This window comes from Poecilia reticulata, chromosome 13, assembly GCF_904066995.2.
Source record: "Poecilia reticulata chromosome 13, P_reticulata-male-v2, whole genome shotgun sequence".
Taxonomy (NCBI): domain Eukaryota; kingdom Metazoa; phylum Chordata; class Actinopteri; order Cyprinodontiformes; family Poeciliidae; genus Poecilia; species Poecilia reticulata.
Genome location: NC_088842.1, coordinates 28,912,552 through 28,934,705, shown reverse-complemented (window position 1 = coordinate 28,934,705; position 22,154 = coordinate 28,912,552). Strand labels below are relative to the sequence as shown.

At 39.7% G+C, this 22,154-nt stretch overlaps 1 protein-coding gene and 1 long non-coding RNA gene across 7 annotated transcripts in view; one reads left to right on the top strand and one right to left on the bottom strand.

Moving 5' to 3' along the window:
- Positions 1 to 14,692, bottom strand: part of nectin1b (nectin cell adhesion molecule 1b) — a 229,170-nt gene extending 214,478 nt beyond the window's left edge. For all 6 annotated transcript variants that reach the window (XM_081614636.1, XM_008426427.3, XM_081614638.1 and 3 more), the window contains exon 1: positions 13,982 to 14,692. In XM_081614636.1, the coding sequence (XP_081470762.1) occupies positions 13,982 to 14,033 (52 nt within the window). In that variant the 5' untranslated portion in view covers positions 14,034 to 14,692. The remainder of the gene's footprint in view (positions 1 to 13,981) is intronic.
- On the top strand, positions 14,504 to 20,245 carry LOC103475045 (uncharacterized). Its single transcript, XR_535273.2, has 2 exons — positions 14,504 to 14,599; positions 14,691 to 20,245. It is a non-coding gene; the product is annotated as an uncharacterized LOC103475045 (long non-coding RNA).
- Positions 20,246 to 22,154: the final 1,909 nt, after the last annotated feature.

The following is a 22,154-nucleotide window of genomic DNA, read 5'->3' as shown; positions in this document are numbered from 1 at the left end:
AAACTGCAGCAGAACTGGTTGATTCTACTTTTACATGTAAGTGGGCATATTTTCTACTAAGGTCCGAGTTACACAGTGTTTATTGTGCTTCTACTTTAAATATGAGAAATAAAAAATGTGTTCTTTCACCTTGTTTTGCACAGTATGCAGGATGCTTGGTGCATGCAAGCTGAAACATTAAAAAAAAGTTGTTGAGTAGACGCAGGAAGATACCTTCAACTGATGTCAGCAGGAGATGCACAAAGTTCTGATGGTTGCACTATTTTTAACTCCAAACTGTATGAAGATTCAAATAATAACTAAATAACAAGCAAGCGAGAAAGCAGAAACATCAATTTACAGGCTGGGATTCAGACTTTTAATTTCTTCCTTAAAAGTCAGAGGTCATTCTAAGTACAAAACAACACTAGAAGAGGAGATCAGACACAGTTCAATGGAAGCCAAAGGCAGTAGTAAATTATTCAAGCTTCACTGGGAAATTGAAACATCTTGTTCCGTGGACCAATGTGACAGCGTGTCAGACAGACTGGCGGGAGAATGACAAGGGTGACAAATCACTGGTGGAAGAAATTTTACCTGGATATGAGTTCTGGGTGCCAGTCTGCTGAACGACTCCCCGTATTAGGCAGAGAGCGTCACGGTCTACCACATTACCAAAGTGATGGGATAAGTTCTGCACCGCAGGCCACCTCCACACTCATCTCCATTTGTCTTAGAGCAAAGTTTGAGAACAAAAATACATTAAAAAAAGATCAAAGTTTTCCAACGTGAGGTGCTTTTATAAATTCATACACCACTAACGGAGAAAACCGGGTGTGATACATATCCTGTGGAAGAACAGGATATGTATTGATATGTAAACAACTGAACTCTTATTTATACTGAGGAATTGTGTGTAAAGTTGATCCAAACAAGGAGCAGCGAGACACGCTGAGAAAAATATGAGCTGACCTGTTATCACTCATATTTTTCTAGTTTGCCTGCACAGGGCGGGGGCACTAAGGAGCTTTGCACCGAGCTGCAGCTCGCTGGAAGCTTAGCTATATGTCAGGGAGAATAAATAAACCTGTGTTTGTGTTTTATAAACCCCCCCCATCACCCCCAACTCTTTCATTCAACCGCTGCTGAAGAACCCCCGTCACCCACTCCCGTTTACAACCACGCAGTTGCTTTGAAGCGCAGTCAGCTCCCGGAGAGATATCGGTGCGGAATATTAAATGAGCGAACACCATCGCTCATTAAAAAAGGAAACATTTCATGAAACAAACCCCCTTTTGTATCAAGTGCTATCCAAGCCAACACTCGGCGCGCGCCATCCTCAAAGGGAGAGCGAGGAAACCGGAGAGAGGAGGCGGGGGGGGGAGAGAAGAAAGATAGAAGGTGGTAGGTGCACAACCAAGATTTGTAGAAAGTAAACGAGGGAAATGAAAGGATTTTTTTTTTTTTTTTGTGAAGGAGATAAGCTCTGAGACTTGGGAGAGCTTCACTTATGTGGCACCATGATGGAAATTTCAGGAACACTTTAACTGGAAACATTTTTCGTAGCCACAGACTAAAACGATGCTAAATTTTAGAAATGCTCAAATTTTCCATTTAGAAATGTCCTGCAAGTTATGATTAAATTTGAGCTCAACTTCAGATGAGAAGATGTCCAGTGATGGAGTCTGAAGGCTTGCAATGACATTGATCAGTATGAATTTTTAAAATATGTTCTCTAAAATCTTTGACATAAATAGTGCGGTTAGGATTCATCAAATAACCAGCTTCAATTTACAAATGTGTAACATGTCAGGAAGATCCAGAATGATATCAATTTATGGTTTAATTTGACTAAAAATGTGAGTGACATTCCAGTTGTGAGTTTGAATCTTTGGCATATAAAAAGAAACATGAAAGTTTATGTATCTGGAAAATAAAATCTAAAAATGTATTAGTGTAGATCATCAATCAAAACCACCCAATGGAAAATTGGCCAATTTATGTAAATATATTAAAGTAAACTTCCTATTAATTATGTTTAAAAAAACCTGTAATTTGATTCACTGAAAGCCTCATTTCAAAAATGTGCAGTTCATAAATAAAACTTCTTGTATATCCGTACAACATCTATTGTTACCGGATTGCAAATATTTATGTCATTGTTCATGTTAGACTTGTATAAACAAAAAAAAAAAAAAGAAAAAAGAAAATGCATCACAGCAAATTTGGTGTGGAATGTAATGACAACATCTTATTGCATTTCATATCCACAGCAAAGTACAATTAAAAACTCATCATTTACATGTAAATTTATACTCTGTAATCATTTAAACCAGAACAATAAATAACACGTGTATACATTTTCCTGTCACACCGAGTTGGTCTTTGTTTGTTCCATTATGTTTACAGTTCACTTGCTCATGTTTTATTTACTGTCATGTTAGATTAGCGAAGCTCTGACACAATGAGTGCATCGCAGTGGGCGCAGGGCAAGATTACTTTCTGAAGCAACTGCTTCATGCAATGCAGGAAAGGTACAGATGTTTTATAATTCAATCTAATTATAATCCAAAGATGAACAAATTCATAAAAAAACTACTGTGTAATTCAGTTTATGTTATTCTACTTAAATCCAGTTATGTACAAGCTTTTCGATCTAATGGATATCTAGCAAAAAATGAATGCATTCCAATCCAGTTTAGTCACTGACAAAGCACTGTGTTTGTTGAGCTACATCTAGCTGATGAGATGTGATGCTTCATGACATTGTGACCTTGAGAAATGGAGATAAACTATAACTTTAAGAAGTCCAATTTTTCTATGCAGAAGTTACATAAATCAAACTATTTTCCATCAGTGCAGAATATTCTAGTCAAGGTTTTAACTTTGACCATTTTTTTATGGTTTTTCTTCCACATTTTAACACCAAAAAGCATTAAAAAATGTATTTTGTGTGTCTTTTCACAAATAGGATAATAGCTTTAATAAATTTGAACTGAATTCTAAAAAAAATCTGAGGAGAATTAAAGTTTAGAGCAGATACGGTCCTCTGAAACAGGCGCTAACTTGTGTGCCTTAGCGAATCGTAGCGATTTTCTCACATTGCTTGAAATTCTGTCTGATTTTTTAAATCTTTTCATTACCAGGTACTCAAAATGCTGCCACACAAACAACTTACAGGTTGTGAAATACTTTTTATTTCTACTCGGATGACTACTGGGAAACGCTGGCAAAAATGCTAAGTTTGGCATAATTAGCGCAGGAATGGCATTCCTGCAAACGCAAACCAATAACGTGTCAAGTAGCATGGCGGTTTTTCCCCAATATGTATATTGTGTGTGATATTACAATAGCGAGTTTGCAATGCATTTTGCAGGCTTATAACAAATCATATTTTGTCTTTCCTTTTTTTTAAATGTTGCATGTTTCTTCAATGCTAGTGTAACCCAGTGTTGCCAGTAAGTCACAAGACAGGCTGCTCTGTCATTTTGATGTTGCCCCTAAATGAAAGAGGAAAGTAGCTTGAAAGAAATTCATTTTTATCAACCTCAGTTTATAAAGCAGCGGTAATTCAGCTTGTTTTAACAAGACTTGGCTACTTATAGTGGTGCTGCTGCTGCCAAAAATACATTAACACACTGAAAAAAAAACATTTAAATTCTGCTTGATGCTATAACATTGTGTAAAGGATTTAGTTTTCCAGCTGTAATCCAATATACAATAATATCCTGCTGAAATACATTACAACAGATTGACTGTAAAATAACTCCGCTGCCAGTAATTTCCTGTTATTTCACCGTAAAATGATTTAATATCAAAAACCATAAAACAGAGGCAAAGTACAGAGTGGTTATTGTTCCCAGGAAGCATCTTGTATCTAATGTTTAATTTACAGCCTAAGCTGGTCTACTTTGTCAGCCAGCTGAGCTGATTTATCAGTTTGACTGAAGAGAGTTGAGGCAGAGCTTCAGGCCAGCTCTCGTCAACACACTGCAAAAGTCAGCATAAAATCTAACAGAGACAAACAACGGAAAAAGAAACAAAAAACAAATAAATCACGGCAAAGCGACACCAACTGGTTCGTCTGGTTTTAAAATGAAGCTGCGAGAGAGACGGAGAGCTGCCCAGGATGTGAAGAACCGATCATACCGAGTTAACAGAACGTGCAATGTTTCCTGTCACGCTAATTACAAATTTAATGCTTTTGGCTCGGTGCAAAACAGAGCAGAGAAGACCGTACAGGATCCAATTCCCCCCCTCTATACTCAGACGCTGCGGGATGCCCTCAAAATGCTTCCCAGTACCTCTTTGCTCCTTAATGGGGGCACATCGGCCCGGCTCGTCCCTATAAACTGACTTTTTCAGGCTGTCACAGTGAAAGGTGGGAGCAGCAATTACTAGATACCCAGTACTTTAAGGCATACAGCTTCAGAGTGAGAAGGCTGGGAATTATCCCCTCTCTCGATCCCTGATCAGCTCGTGACTAAATGTCCTAGTTGTAAACTCTGAGACAATGAGCAAAGAATGGTACACCCCTATGGCTTCTTCTCCTTAAAGCAGCCAAGCAGAAAATACAAGACGACTGCATGGAAAAAGAAGGAAAAAAAAAAAAAAAAAACGTTGCAGTGAAAGGCTGCGCTCTTCTTGCACGGCAGCTTGGAAAAATAAAGAGATGGATGCGGCTTTTCTGAAAAGGAAGAAAATGCTTTTAGTGGAAATGACCAAGTAGTAACTATAGTAACTGAAGAGGGAAACTGAACAAGTTAATGGTAAGACGACGAGTTGATCTGATGAGAACGCCGCCAACTGTGACGAGCACTCCAACACGCAATATTTACATTCCCATCAGAGACCTGCATCTGCTCAAGAATCACAGTAAGTCTGATCCGTTATTAGACGTCTAACTATCTGACTGATGGGAAGAAAGAGACAAAGCGAGAACAGTTAGTCGATCCATTTCCAGTTCTCAAGAGCAGAGCAAGAATTTAACCGTTTAATCTCCTGACAAGGATCAGCTAAATAAGGAAGAGACTCGATCAGAAAGGCTCTGGGTTGTATTTGAGCCCTTCCATTGATTTTCTTTGCTGATGCTGCGATTTGAATTGAAACACAGGAGAAATTCTGAGGATTTAGGGTGTAGGATTGCAGCTGTAACTTGCTGATAGATGTGTTGTTCCTTCCTGATCTGACATGATGGCTGTCTGAGGTGATGGAAAGGGAGCAGGAGAGGACGTCGCACAGACCGAGAGCCAAACGCAAATGCAGGATTTGATACCAAACTCTATGTAGTGACTAAAAGGTTTGGTAACCTTAGAAGACCAGCGTCCGGGAGAAACTTTACTGCTGATACTCGATGAAACTTCCCCAGCACCCTAAAATAGCTACACCCAGTGTCAAGTGATCGGATTCGTGCCACTTCATTGTCAGACATAGAAACAACGACCAGCTAAATGAACCTCAAAAGAGCTTTAAAATACCAGGTTTTTTGTGAGGAACACCATGGTGAGTCATCCAAACACATTAAATGGGACATAAATTCTGTCCAAACCGACAAAACGAGTCGTTTCGAGGGAGTACTTCAACAATAAAATATGAGCTATAATCTGGTTGCATTTGTGCACACACACCTCTCATCATAACACATTTTGCCGGACAATAAATTGTCCCAGAAATGATTGCGATAGATGATAATATTGCCACTTTGTGACCATTTTCAACTGATATAATAATAATAATAATAACGGCATATTAATGCAAGCACACCCTCTCAAAGACATAAAGAAAACTTTAGAGAACATTAAACACTGGATCTGGCAAACCTTTTAAATATCCTAAATAAATAAACAAAGCAACCGAAACGACAATTATCCAAATGAATTATGAAGTCTCTGTAACCAGGAATGTGTTTTCAAAAATATTAATCATTCAGCTTAGACAGGGAAAACAGGAAATATCCCAGTTTGGACTCTTGGGGGGGGGGAGTGCAAACTAACAACTTCTTACTGGGTGTCAAATGTTTACAGCGTTTTCAAAATGCCGGATTTCAACATCTCTTTAACGATTGTTGTCCAAATGGAAATTATCCAGCTAATCTTTATTCATGATGCAATTTAGTGACTTATTGCTTATTGTGACAGGCTTACACACACCCTCAAACCAAAACAAGTGTCCAATTGAAGCATTGGGTTTTCCTTGGTAAGAGTTAACTAAAATCACACACATTAATTTTTTATCACACTCTCTCCAAATGCCCCAGATTTTGAAGACATTTCTTGCCAACAGGCCCCATTTCAGGACCTACAGCCTACATTTATCTGTAGGATTTAGTTGTAGACTAAATGATTCGTCTCAAAATGTGACTGTATTTATTCTGGTGAAGCTTTTTGTTTCTTTTGTGAAACAAAATGATGCTGAAAAATAAAATGCTTCTTCAGCTTCAGCTGCCAGAAGGTTTGGGGGCATAAACTGGCTTTTTTTAGTTTGCTGTCAACTAAGCCCAAAGCATAATGCTGCCACCACCATGTTCCACTGTGAACATAGTGTTTCTTTCGGAAGGCTGTCAAACAAAATTTCTTGGTTTACATGCAAAATGTTGGGTGATTTTTATCTATTTTTAAATAACCCCAGACCCTGATAATGTATTTCACTGATTATGATGTCAAATTCACATTTCAAACATTTTTGAAATGTGTGTTTTTCTAAGCCGACTTTGACAGGAGAAGAAAACCATCTTAATTTAACATTCATTCAGTCCTCCACATGCAAGGAAAGCTCCATTTTGTGATAACCTTTCCATTATTTAGGCCCAGTGCTCCTCGCCATGCTTTATTCATCTATTTTGTGATACGCAGTCTTCATGCAGAGACCACAGGGGTAAGCGATGATGAGAATCATGAACTCGAAAAGAAAAGAGGTCCCTCTTTGATCAACTAATTCAGTGTATAGAATAAAACTTAAAAGAGAGGAAACACAGCTCCTGTAATTAATGAACAGCCACTCCATGTCTACAATCACCACAGACAGAATAAAGGAAATCGGAGCTTTACAGAGACACTTCATGCAGTGTTCTGAGGGGGATTTGCCAAAGAGCTGACAGTAGAACCACAATGAGCTAAATGCTGTGCGAGATGAAGTTTGAGTGGCCAAGTGCCTCCATTAGCTCCAGCAGCAAAAGCGAAGCTTAATCTTCTGTCAGCTTCCCTCCAGCTAGTCTCCCAGGACTCACAGCACTCTCACCCATCCATCTCCTCAGTGGGGACCAAAGGGAGTCTCCCCAAAGGGCCGAGGATCAAAGCAATTTGCATTCAAACTAAAAGCCATCAAGGCCCAACAATGCGCAGAGAGACACTTTATTTCATGATATCATCCAAGAGGAAAACAAAAACGCCACGGAGAACCAATTAGAATTTCCTCTGCAAAGAGGATAAAACATAAACTAAGTGAAAACGCTAATTATAATGTGACTTAGGCCAGCAGTGCTCCCTCCATGACATGCATGTAGGTGACAAATTAAAGGGGAACCCTGAGCACATGATTGGAGAAACAACAAGTGCAGATGGATGCATGCAGGTGTGCCGCATGCTGCAATTACACAATTAACTTCCACTCATGCGAAGAAAAATACAAAACGGGCCAAGTTCGTATCACGTTAGGGAGTGAAAATGTGACTGAAGCGTGAGGGCTGACATGGGAATTAAAGTTAAAAAGTCAACTGGAATGACTTTATTTTCTAAATTCAACTGTATAGTTGAACTATGATGAAATCTGAGGGAAATACCACAGATAATAAAGTTTGTGAGAACCACAAACTTCTATGTCTGGCATTGGGATCTTATGTGATGGAAAATGAAGTGGCTCATAAATGTAAAGTGATGGAACTACAGAGATCCACAGGTCAGGCTGGAGAATCTCAGCCATCCTTACTGTAAAACATGGTAGTGGCATAGTCATGCCATGGGGATGTTACATGAAAAATAACCTCATGACGATAACAAAAGACCTGGCTCAACATCCCAAACCAGGTCAAAGCTCATTCATGTGATCAACTGGCCCAGTCAAAGTCTAAATTCAATTAAAAGTCGGTGGTAAGGCTTGGAAATGTCGACTGAGAATGAATTATTTTGAAAAGCAAAGTGAGTAAAAATCTCGGTGTCTATGTGTGCAAAAGATCTGAACAGAACTTTATTAAATATGCTGAACTTTGTGGTTGAAAGGGAGCAAAATGTGAGCAAGTTCAAGGGGTGTGAATACTATAGTATAGGGATTATATGAGCGAATCAAAGGGAGACGCTGTTTTGCTAGTTTTTCACAGGTGGGTAAACACACCAGCCGCCCGAAACGGTTAGTTAATAAATAACAGGGAAGGATAATAAATGTGGCAGGACTCGACAGGAGGCTCTCATTTGGTGGCTCCAGATGAGGCGGCGCCCATTTTGCTGGCAAATTTCAGGTCCAAGTTCTTTTAAGCGTCCATCTTTAAGCACGGATGAAACACTTTCCAAATCCTGATGGGAACGGCCTCCTTCCCAGCAAAAAGGCACGAGGTCTCCTCGAAGGGTTTGATACGGAAAAAAGATACAAAAAACATGTTGGGCCTCTTTTTTTTTTTTTAAATAGTGACCATATCCAAACCCAACCAGGGGAGATTTGTTCAGATGTGCTGGACAGAACCTTCATCAAAGGAAAAAAAAGTAAGGGAATTACTTATGTAGGAGAAGTACACGAGTGTTTCCAACACTTGGAGAACTAAAGAAGCCCTACATTGGTTCAGCACTCATCACCAAACATCTATTTTTTCCCTTTTCCAAAAAGAGCTTTTAACTGTCCTCAAAGTCCCTCTGCTCTCAATCGATCCATCCAACTGTACTGTGTGACATTCCCAACACAAAAGTGCTTTATACGCTTCAAATGAGATTACAAAAAACAAACAGTTGCTGCACCACAGCATGTGACCATTTGTCACAAGTCAAAGTTAAGTGCTGTGTGTCGGGCTTTCAACAACAAGCCCAGAAATCAAGCTGCCCGATTCTTCATCGCTTCCGACAACAGAGCAGCGAATCGGCAAATCCAGCAGGAAACATCAGACGTCGACTTACAGCTTTTATGGGACATCGCATGGAAATCGAAACGAGCAAACAGTTTAGGGGTTAGTGACATGAAAATAAATGCAGATGTGTGGTGAAGCTTCCAGCTAGAGGAACTAATTTGAGAGAGAGCGAGAGAGAAAGAAAGAAAGAGCAGGAAACATGTTGAACAAACTGCCGCAGTCTGCAGCAAACTCAATTCACAACCTGACGAGCAGGTAGGTACAAAGCTACAGATAAATCCGTTTTCATACTGAATAACAGCATATTTACGGCCATCCCTAATCGCTATATCGAACTGTAAAATTCACAGATGTTATCACTGTTATGGCCGATGACCAATATTTACCAATATTGTATATTTTACCACCCTTTCCAGTTTCCCACCCCTCCAGAAACAAATAGCAACCAGGTGAACATAAATATCGTTTGTTAATAAACATGCAAATCCAACCGATACCAATGTTAAAAAATGACTAATATCGCCAATACCTATTTTTTAGTCCTGATAGTAAAGAAGCGCTACATTTATTAGCTAACTACTAAAAGACGGTTATAAACAACTATTCTTAAAAATCTTGTTGCTTTTTCACATGTTCGTACCACTACCACAAACTTTAACTTGTTTAACTGGCATTCCCTGAGATAGACCAACATAAATCAGTGCCTAATTTTGAATTAGAGGGGGAAAAAATGATTGTTTTATAAATGCCCTACCTTCTTATGAGTCATTTAAACTCTTACATAACAAAACGTAAGTTTGTTAGAGAACATCAGCAGCATCTTGAAGACCAGATGGGTTAATGTTGACTTTTGGCAGAAGCGTTGAATGTCTCAAAAAGTCCTCTGCTCAGTTGACATCAATTATCAACCTTTATTTTGGCTCTTTCTAACAAAATATGGTAAGAGCGTCATACTCTCATGATGCTTTTACAGCTTCATAATAGGGGACAGTGCTGCTACCATCACATTGTAAAAATGGTGACAACATTATGTTGGTGGTAACATCAACCATCATGCCTGCATGCTGCTGCCACCACCGTGTTGCTTTTTTTTTTTTTTTTTTTTTTTTTAAGGGATTGGGACCAAAAACTTTTTACAGGCTGAAAAAGAGTTAAGATTTGGGTTGGAAGTTCACCACAACTCTAATCATCCAGCCAGAGATAAAACGAATGGTTTAGATTAAAGCTTTTCCTGTGATGGAATGGCTCAGTCAAAGTCCAGACCTAAATCCAACAGAGGCTCTATTTATGCAACGATCCATCACATCTGACTGAGCTTGACCTTTTTGGCAAAGAAGACTGTGGGGGGAATCAGTTTCCAGATGTTGAAAGCTGGTAGAGACATACCCCAAAACCCTTCCAACTTCAGCCAGAGGGAATGTTGTCTCTACAAGGAGCTGACTGCAGGAGGACACACACCACACTCTTTTCTAATTTACTTCTGTAACATGATTTGAAAACTAAACATTATTTGCATTTCAATTCACAGCTCTCCACTCGTTTCAGGCCCACTGAAATACATTAAAGTTTGTGGTTGACAAAATGAGAAAACGCTGAAGCGCTATGAATACTTCAGCAATTCACTTTGATTTCCCAAATGTGAAGCCTTTCTAATATGAATAATATAAGTCAGAGAATACTTTTACACCACTGCTCAAACCTACATCAATATAGGCTAGAAGACCAGCATGACCCTCCAAAGGAGCCAAGTCATAAAAAACAGACACCTGGTTGCTAACTCAATTCACATCCAATTAAATATCAGCCTGGAATCCTGGAGAGACCGAGCACTGATATAAGAATGCAGACCGGAGCTGCTGCTGTTATTCACAGATCTATTATGTTCACTGTTCCTTCCATTTGACAGTCTATTTGGCAGGCAGCTCTGAACATTTCTCTGTTTACGAATTTGGACCCGTTTTGTTTTCCACAAATGGCTATTACCATGACAAGCACAAATGCCTCCCAACCCGTGGATAACTGCAACAGGCTTCTCTGTGGTGCTATACATTCATTTGCCTCGACCTTCTCTCACTTGTTTGTGCTTTGGTTTAAAAAAAATAAGGGGGTTTGGGGGGGAAGAGCCTGAAACATGCTGTATATCAATTAGGCCATCAAAGACAGGCGGGCATTTATGGTATCGCCCTTTAACCTCAGGGTGAAAGACCGAATTCTTGTGTTTGCATGTCAAAAGAAACGGGTCCTACCAACTCATGTAGCAAAAGAAATTAAAGTCTCTTCTCTCCACAAAGATGTCTGCAGACATTAATTATTTAGCTGCTTTGGTATCAAATAAAGAGAAGGATATAAACATGAAGCGTATTTATACAGCGTCTTAATTATGCCTCAATACCAGCTCCTGCTTTACTTGAATAGGAAATTTCCAGGATGCTTGGAGGGCACTTTTTAAGACATTTCCTGCACACTTGATTGAACAGCTTCAAACGATTTCCACCGCGAATCCCAAGAGACCCAGCTAATCCTGATCTTCTCCACAAGCAAAGGGATCATCTCAATATAAATCAGACAGCGCGTTTGATCAAAGTATTCAATCAGACTTAAACACATGACCCCACAAGAAGCCTCGCCGCCAACAAGGTCAGAATCTCGGTTGTTCTCAAGCTACAGAAAAGGGAGCTGAACGAGGTAAAATATCCCAAAAGGAACAATTTATTAGACATGCAACGGGGATAATGGAAACCTCACGTACAAACAGCAGCCAATCGGGGGGGAAATCAACCCATCAGTGCCGATCAAAACAACATCTGATATTTCTTGACCACACTTGACCCTCTTCCTTTTCTTACTTGAAATTGAAGCTCCAGACGTGTAAACAAACCGGTAAAACTTTCGACTAAGCCTTAAATGCCCCCTTAAGCATAATGGACCACAAACACGTACGCACATGTCTCCTCGTGGGCCTGTTTTGTTTTCCAATTAGAGCCTGTCAATACAACCTGAATAATGACACTCCTTCCAATGAGTCTGATGGGCCTATTAGGCATGTGTGGAAATAATCAGAGTCACTTTGTGCAGCATTAATGTCAAGATGATCAATGTCAAAATATCACTTTAGTCATCCACTTATCAGCTATCCCCGCCTTAAAACATACATAAATGCTCTACAACAAAGCTGAATTATCAAATTCAAACATGTTTTGTTTAGGTGATAAAGCCTGACTAAACATGTTGATAAATTTAGGGAAGATGTTATAATTCATTTGCTAAGGTTAATATGTTTAAATAGGTTGTAATACTACATATGAATATGAAATCTCAGAAAAAGTTCTGTTATTTTTGTTGGAGAAAGAGTTTAACTTTGTATCCAACCAATTTTTAGCTACCTTAGTGACAGTGCTAATGCAAAACTCATACTGGCTAGCAAGTTAAGCTTCTTAATCCTGAGGGCGTTTTTAATATGTTTATTATGAGCTGTATGAACTAATATATCAATTAAGTAAAAGTTAAGGACTAAAGATTTGTGGCTGAAAATAATTCTGTGTTTGAGCAAGGATTTGAGTTTTTATTTATCTAGTTTAGCAACAGGGCTAATGCTAAAGTCAATCTCCCAAGCTAGCTGAGCTTCTTAACTGTAAGGCAGCCATTGCTAATGAACAGCACATTTTATTCTGACAACTTCTTAAAAGAGATTTAAAGTTGTTATATTTACAAACTAATTTTTAAAGACAGAGGGCAAACCAGAAGATCACATTTAGCTGAACATTGATTTAAATTTACATTGTTTTTGGAATTTAACTGATTCTCTAAATGTGTTTAGAAATTACATTTCTATAATATCTGCTCAGAAATGTTATTTAAAATCGATTAAATTGAAATGCATGGAATGTGCTACAACAAATTAACTGGTTTAGCACTTTGTCTTATCAAAGTTGCTTTCTCCAGAACTGGCATCAATCAGATTGGAAGACAAACGTCAACTGAATACGAGTCATTCTTTTCCTGAAAACAGTGTTGCCACCCACCATGGTGTTGGGTGAAAATTTGCATTTGGATTTGGTATTATATCTGCAACCTGTATTTTGGAACATGTTTTTTTTTTTTTTTTTTTTGTGGTCCCTAGAGAAAAAAAGCAATTTAGCAGACAAGAGAAAACTTAAAGACAAATGGAAATCATTGTTTGAGTGGTTCATCTTCATCTGTAGCGTGAGTTTGTTAGATACTGAATTTTTAAAAGTATTTCCCACTGTTTATTTATTTATTCTCTCCTATTTGTGTGTGCCATCTTTAAATCCCCTTCATTCACTCCTGGATCTGCTTCCCACCTCCTTCTATGCGACAGCAGCATCATAAAACACCTGAAACGTATTCTGCCTTTTGGCCTTTGACAGGTCACTTCAGGACTATTACTGCCCCCCATTTGACCCCCATTTAAAAACTTTGTGGATACAAAAATCCAACATACCAAAAATTACCCCCCAAGATTCCCCTCATTTGATCTAATCTTGATTGTTTGCGATTAACTGCTGAATAGGAGGCAAGAATAACACGTTTCAATTATCATTCCACTGCACTGCATGTCGCCCAGTGGCCATTAAAATGAATTATTGGGAAACTTAAGGATGCCTGGGCCTGCATGACTCGCACATATCGCCATCTGCCTGCTGTCCTGGTAAGTTCATTATTTGGCAGCCCAATAAGTATTCTGCAGCCGTTTTTATTTTGAAAAGGGCTGGTTTCTGAGACAGAGAGAGACAAAAAGAAGAAAAAAAAAAAAAACACTTTTCAATTTTCACCTCACTAGTCTTCAACACCTTGTTGCCAAAACATGCAATCAAATCGATTCGCACCTCCAAGTGATTAAGAGCAATCATCCTGCACACACGCGCAGAGACGGGAGGTCATGGTGAAACAAGGCAGCAGGTTCCCTGCTGGTGTCTGTGGATTACTGCGGCTTACCTTGGACCTGCAGCCACAACAGGAATGCCAACATCCCCGCGAACAGCTCCATGGCACCTCAACTATCCCGGTGGGTCTCTTCTGATAACCTGAGAGCGGGCGGACGGGACTCACTCGAGGCGACAAAGAACACGCATGCAACTTCTGCAAATCCCACTTCGGCCGCAGACTGGTCTACCTCTCCCTCACTGGGCTACTGGAGACTTTCGCAAAACTACGTTTTCGGCGGCGCGGCTCTCCGTGCCAAAGCATCAATTTCACGTCTGCGACGAATTCCCCCCCCCGCTGGGTTGGCTCTGGAGAGTTTGCTCTGGATGGGGTCCCCGGAATGAGATCCAAGCTGATACAGAGTTCCAGTTAAGAAAATATCAGGCGACGACAGAAAGCGCTGTTGAGTTCTCCTCAGAGGGACTCTTGTAGTTTAACCATCCAGCCTTTGTTGCTCCATCCACCGCTGCGGCTGCTCAACTCTCTCTCTCTCTCTCTCTGTTTCTCTCTCTCTCTCCTTCTCTCTCTCTCTCTCCGCCTTCCTGTATTGTGGATCAGAGGTAAAGTGGGCGGGAGGACCTCGATCGATGCTGCGTTGGGAAGTTTCCAACACTGGGAAGGCAACTCCAAGTACGTGGCCGTTTATTTAAAAAAAAAAAAAATTAATAATAATAACTTCCTCCGAAAACTGACAGTGCACCTAACGGATCACGCTTTCCAGTTTCAGTTCCCGCAAGTTCCAAATTCCTCCGGTCCGCAGCAGCCTTGAGCAGCAGACTGTGGGGAGGGAGAGAGCAGCGCAGCACAGCCGGCCGGTGAAGTTGCAGTGACTCTACAGATCTCTATGCGCTCTTCCGCACGTCTCCCGGAATATTTCTGGGGACATGAAATGCAGCGTCGCTGGTCCCGCTTTGCGCAGCGCCCCGCAGATCTGCCACCACAATGTGTTGCCGACTATCGCAGACGCTTTGTTAGGGATCGGGTGACGTTGGTGCTGGGGAGGAGCCTGGACTGTCCTGCAAAAATATTACAGCGAGCAACGGAGCCCCAACTTCAGGCTGCACATTGAGTGATTGAATAGGAATTAATGACATTGTAAGGTGAAGGTGAAGATGTTAGCTGTTGTGGTTTTTGGTAAGAGGATGTGTTGCCGTGGCACACACCCAGGGCAGCACATTCTAGGGGCGTCACAAGCACCCAAAATGAATTTGATATTGTTTACTTGCCCACTGGGGACTGAGTGTCCCTGTTTGGCTTCAATGTAAGTAGAGAAAGGATCCATGTTAATTTACCCGTTCATCATTTTATGCCTTTTAGTTTTGGTTATTTTACACCTTTTTTTAGGCTTGAAAATTAACCGTCGTCAGTCGCATAACATTTCATACCGACTGTGCATTGGTACCTGCCTTGGAAACGTTTCATAACCCCCAACAACCACAGTTTAAAATGATTCTGTAATTTTACTACTACACTCTTCCGATTTATGTAGCTGTACTCTAATGTAATGTTAAACGAATCTAATAATATAAACCAGGACACTTTGTTTTGTGTGTTTTTTGTTTTATTTTCTGGCATATTTTATGAAATTGGTTGGCCTACGCAGAGAAAAAAAGCTAAATAAATTGAAATAGAATGAAATTCAAAGTTTCTAGATGAAATATATAAATTAAATATGAGATTTCAGAATTTTAATTCTTTTTATTTGAATAAATTAGTAATGAGTGAAAAATATACATGTATAATAATTAAAATGGGAAACTATGAAATGGAAAATGGGTGATTGTGCAGATATTGTGTGAGAAAAAGACTATTCATTTTGGGAGGTTTGTGTAAAAAGAAAAATCGAAGTTGCAGATGTGCTAAGATGAACTTAACAGTGTTGTTGTTTGACATGGACATAATGACTGAAATAACTGGGTATGAAACAATCAAAATTACAAAAGGTTTAAAGCGGGAAAAAACGCAAAATAATCACATTTTGCATGTATAAACTTTCAAATATTTCTGTTTTAATGCTTTTTTCTTGTCAGACTAGCACTGTGTTTGATTAAAAAGCCTTAAATTACACTATGTAATTAATTATTCTCCACTGATTACATAATGTTTAAATCTTACGTTTGAGGTGGGCTTTTGGGGGTTAATGAGCCAGAATGAGGGCCTCGCCCAGGGCCACATTTATGCAGAAACCACCACTGCTTATGAGGCTAAAATCCCCTAAACATACATAGAACCACGTCTCTTATCTTGTGGTTTAGTTTCTCAGTTTAAAAAAAAACAAAAAGCAGAGATGCAAATCAAAACCAAAGGCTAAAATTTGCTGTTCAGAAAGTTTAATTTGCAAAAGTGACCAGAGAAAACGCTTGCTTCTGTATTTTACGATTTAGTGAGTTTCTCACAGTATTAAAAGGAAACAATTCAGATTGAAGGCACATCCTTCTCACTTTTTTTGCCCTGTTGAAATCTCACACAAAGCTTGTTTACCAATATTTTTTTAAAGCCTCTACACCGCCTCATATTTTGCAAACTTCCCTTTCCGATTCAATAGAACATTCACATGACAGCTCCATGAATCATTACACCACTTACTGCAAATCAATTAAGTAATTGACAAAGTGTACATTTTTGTGTGAGCAGGGACGCACCACAGATCCCCTCAATGGCGCCTGCAGCAACCACAGCCAGAGTTCATGTGAACCACAAGCTGAATAAATAAGTCGGGAAGGGGGGGGGGGCTGAGTTATGATCCGACCCGTTACATATTCGAAGCAAAGTAAGAATTTTGTAAATTAAATGCAGAGGAAGAGATGACTGCTCTTCTAATGATTTTCCTGCCAGAAAAATGAGTCATTATGAGCGTGTGTGCATGGGTGGAGATATATTTTACCTCTTGAGCCATCTGACTAAATGTATGTCACCCACATTTCCTTATTTTCCTACTCAGGCATTTCATCCTGTTCTCCTGATGCATCCGGACAGGATCAAGGCCGTAAAGTTGGGAGGTAAATGAATGTGGTAACACTTCCCTCTTGTGGACGGTGGTTCTTCTGATTACTACAGATGGTCAGGGTTAACATGCTTAATGTTCAAGCTAGTTCTAAAAACATTCAGAAGACTTGAACTGCTTCACATTATTTTACGTCACAACCGCAAACTTTTTGTGTGACAGGTTAGTAATTATTACAAATTTTATTTATAACTGCCTTTCGAGACTTTCAAGATTGCTTTGCATCAACAACATAACATATTGTGAACAAAGGATTAAAAAGAGCTGCAAACAGAGCAACATATGAAATACAGAAGTGTTTGTGGTGTGTTTCCTGGAGATCTTTCTGTTTTTTAATCACTCAACTTTCCAGCGCCGCTTTTTTATTTTTCTTAGCGTGCTCACGCTTCTCCATCTGCACGGCTAACACACGCCATAAATCTGTAACTTCAATTTTTATTTGTTTCTCAAGAATGAGAACGCTATTAAATTTGATGTTGTGGTTTAAGCACAAACAAATTAAAATATTTTAATTTGTAAATAATGAAGAGTCTCTTCATTATTTACTTATTAACAAGGACTTGAAACACACCAAATGTGTGTGTCTGGGCATCTCTAAAATAGTTCAAAGCATCCTGTTTATATACACGTCCGTGTGTGGGACATGTTTGTAATGGGTGTGTTGCAGGCTTGCAGAAACATCTGCAAGTAGACAGGAAATGAACTTATTCTGTAAACACCCAAGGTGTTAACTTTCCACACAGACAAATCTCATCTTGGCTATATTCAGACTACGTCAGGAAATGTAAAGTTAAAGGAAAGACTGAATTACAAACAGCATTACAAAAAACTAAATGAACGAATGACAAGTGATGATCAATAGATAAGTAACATAAAATTATGATGAAGAACAAACATTGTTTGTAATATTTAATATTACATTTAAGATTTAATTGAAAGTGCGAAGAACAACCTTCATATTCTGATAGTTGTGTTAGCATAGCTGCAGTCTGGTGTTTGAGCTTGGTTTATTTTGCTTTTTAACTTGGCCAATTAAACTTTGGCCCTCCAAGGAAATCCCCAACTTGATCTGTGGGAAGGGGAGGACAGTGGCGTTGTCAACGAATGTGGATTTTGGGCCGATATGAAGTATTTAAATTTTATTTTGATTAAGTTTGAGGAGCTGATGAGAGAACCAAACTGCCAAGAAGGGAGAAGGAGGACAAATTGTCTGGTGGAGACGTAGAGTTGGGTGTCATCAGCGTAGCGATGGAAACTGGTTCCCAGGAGCGAGAAGGTAAATAATAAAGAGGAGTGGCCCCAGGAAAGTGCCCTGGGGCATACCACTGCTGTCTGGGTTTGGGATTGGGAATACTTTAGAAATGGGATGTTGGAAATTGGTCAAATTATTAACATCAATGGGGACTAAACCAAGTTTCTTAAGTATTGATAAAATGACATTTAAATTATGCAGGAACTGAACCAGAGCTGAAGGAGGAATGGATGATGTCAGTAATAAGAGGCAAGACTGAGGGAAAACAAAGTTCGTAGGCAGAGGGACCAAAGTAGAGGTGGAGGTTTAGATTTATGGACTGAGGATATTTCACTGGTGGATGGGAGACTGAAGCTGTGAAGTGAGGGAGAAGAAGATGGAGAGGGGTACACAGTTGTGTTGCAAGAATAAGACAGTTGCAGGTGAATCTTTTCAATTTTTGAGGTAAACAAAAGTTCATAAATTTATTGCAGACGGTAGTGGAATTCATGAGGGGAAAAGTGTCAGAGGGCTGGAGAGCATTACTAAATGTAGAAAACGTGAATTTTCATTAGATTGAATCAGGGAGGCATGATAAACAGGTTTGGTGTTTTTGTATTTCAACAGGTGATTTTGAATAGTAAGTCCAGATTCCCTCGTGAGCCACTCCAGACGGCGGCCCTCACATTTGAGCAGATGTAGTTCTGGTGTGTACCAGGGGGCAGAGTGAGAGCGGGCGTCTGGTGTTTGGAGGGCCCAACATGTCCAGAAGGCTTTTATTGTAATGAGATACCTGTTCATCACAGATAGTTACCTTTTCTCTGAGGAGACGGTTGTTAATAGCAGAAGAGAGAGTCGGGAGATCAATGTTCTAAATGTGATGGAACAATTTTGAAGAGTGGCAAGTTAGCCTGGAAGGAAACAAGCTTCTGATCAAACAAAAGAAGAACGAAGGGATTACACCAGCACAAGAAACTAGATCTAGGATATGAGCTATTGAGTGTGCATGGTAGTCTGCATATTGCTTCAAACCATGGCTGTCCAAACCGAATGTGAAGTCCTTTCTGAGAGAGTTGTCGGTATTGTCCATGTGAATATTAAAGTTACCAAGCAAAATTACATTTGAAGACAGGGAGCATGAGGTGCTCCCTTTTTTAAAAATTCATTTAAAAACTCAGGTTTTTGTGGCCGGCAGCTAAAATACAGAGAAAAGTACCATGAACCTTCAGTGCAATGGATTCAAATGTCTGGTGAGGAGAGTCATGGAGAGAGGACACCTTCTACTTCTTCTTGTGGTAAAGTATCACCAGGTCACCTTCATGTCCGGAGGCGCGAGCTTGGCACATGTACACAAATCCAGGTGGAGAGCTGAGGTTGAGCTCCTCAGTGTCTGCAGGTTGCTGTCAAGTCCTGGTCAAGCAGAGAAAATCTAATTTATAGTCGTTCACAAGACCATAAGTGGACCCTTGTTGGAGAGAGAGTGCATGCTAAGCAGACCCAGAGAGGCTGCAGTCAGTGGAGCCATTATTACTCTGCCTGGAAAGGCGAGCTAGCGTGGTGCGGTCAACAGTCCAGTCAGCCGTCCGCCTGACTTTCTGATGGGGCGACGATAGGAGATCTACAAGTACGGAATATTGTTTGTGCTGTAGATGTTAAATCTCTTGGCTTGTCTCTATATCTGCTCAGCCATGGTGGATTTGCAGCTGTGCCATCATCTTTACATGTTGAAATCCTGGGAACTTGTTTATAAACTAAACCTTTAAACTTCTTCATAATTTTATTTCCGACCTAACTGTTAAGCACATTGGTGTATACAGTCCTAGTTGTTTTCTAATCAATATTAATTATGTGACATCTGAAAGTAACTGGTTATACTTTCTCATAGGGACTTCAAACAAATCACAAGATGCTTTTCAAAACGTCTTTTAAATGCCAAAAACGTGTATAGTTTACTATTATTTGTTAGATTGTTTGTCTTTCATACAAATCCCAATCAACGCTCTGAAATTTCTACTTGTAATAAATGAGGTATACATCCTTTTGCAAGGTGGTGTATATATTTAGATAATCAACCCTAAAAATCCCATATTTTTCCACAAAAAACCCCACATACTAACCTGATGAAAAATGGAAGAAAAATAACCTTCTCTTACAAAAAAGAATGAGTAAAGTTTTCTGAAAAACAGACAGAAAAAGCAGCGTGAAAAGCTGCACCCCATCGGTGAGTTATGTGCCACACCAGCAATCCAGCTAAATGCATTTTGAACAAACATTCGCACAAGAATCACAGAGATAAACTCAAGACTTGACATTCCGTTTTGTCAAATGCAAAGTGTTGAAGAGAAAAATTTCCAAAAGCTTTTCCCAAAGAAATGGTTTAAACAAATGTAATCACGTCAACAGAGTGCCGTTCGCAGCCAAAATGTATTACCGTCTATTGACAAGGCGCATACAGGAAATGGAAATCCACGGATGTCACGGAAGATAGCAAGGCTGTTTCTCACAGCTCGGAATAAAATATACAGTATAAATTAATACTGTCAATTTCCTTTTGCTGCATTTTATCATTTGGAAGATAATCATTTTATGTTGCAAACCTTGAAAGGTCAGAGCTGCAGCAACGCCGAGAGACAGGGAACGGTAAATCGAAAAGACATGGAGAATTTGAATGTGAAGAGGAAGGGAAGATAGAATCCTCTCCTCGAAGGTCAACTTCCTGAAGTGTGCCCCCGAGCGAAGCCCCCCCATGAGGGCCAGGTGCTCCGGGATACAACTGGAGCTGCATGAGTCAAATATCCGCTGAGGAAGGAGGAGAAAAACAGCTTCCATGCTTGACCAAACCTCTTGTGAAAGATAACAGGTTAACAAACTTTGGGTGTGCCCCTTGCCTTTTGTGCTTTAACTCTGATGCCCCCTTCATCGAGCGGCTGAGGTGATTGATTTACAGGCAGGCTGATGAAATTTGATACACAGACTCTGAACTACTGACAGTGCCAGAGCTCAAGGCTCAGACCTGTGCTGCTGTGGATCTGAAGGAGCCTTCCTGCATAACAATGTCCATCTGGAGATGGACAAGGAAACAGTTTTAATGCTAACAAACAAATATTGGTCTGATTTTTATTGGGCCAAATGATTATTTCGTTTGAAACAAGCACAAAACCCAACTGCAATTAACTTTGTTTCATATTTTTACAGTAAGAATAAAGGTGTACCATTTCAAATAAACAATTACTAATATCAGAGTCCTGAGAGAATTTAGTAGCACCCTCAAACTCTGTTGTTGGTTCGTATTATTCCATCTGTCTTCAGTTGTTTTTGCACTATCCTGACTGATGGGTACAGTTTGTTGAACTGTAGGTTTTCTAGCTGGAATAACAATATCTAGCATAGTTATCCAAACCTTTAGCAGTACCATAGATGCCAGCATATTTCAAACACCCCAGAGTTACCTGTGGAGGTTAGTTTTCAGCTGTAGTCCCTCAAGCTGCTAGGAAACAGACGCCAGGACGTTAAAGCTCAGGAAAAATGGTTCTGCCAAATCACAGATGATGCAGAGCACACCAACAAATTAGCTACAAAGTGGCTAAAAGACAACACAGTCGTTGTTCTGGAGCGTTTATCACAATGTCCTGATCTCAGTCTAGTAGAAAATGTGTGGAAAGGCAGAAAAATGCTTATCTTCTTATGTATCATGTGTAAATATCTGCTTTCAACTGAAACAATGAGGTTACAGAAAATATTTTATGAGAATGTTCACTCATAGCTTACGCAGTAAGACAATGGCATTAGAAAATTTGAGATTGACTTAAGCTGAAAGGAGGCTAATTAAAGACAAAGGAGCCGTCAGATTACATCCAAATGCTCGTTTTTTCCTCTTACAAACATATTAATGTCAAAGCCTCCACCAGTTTGACAATAGAGTTCAATGTCAAGATAATTAAAGTTAGAAC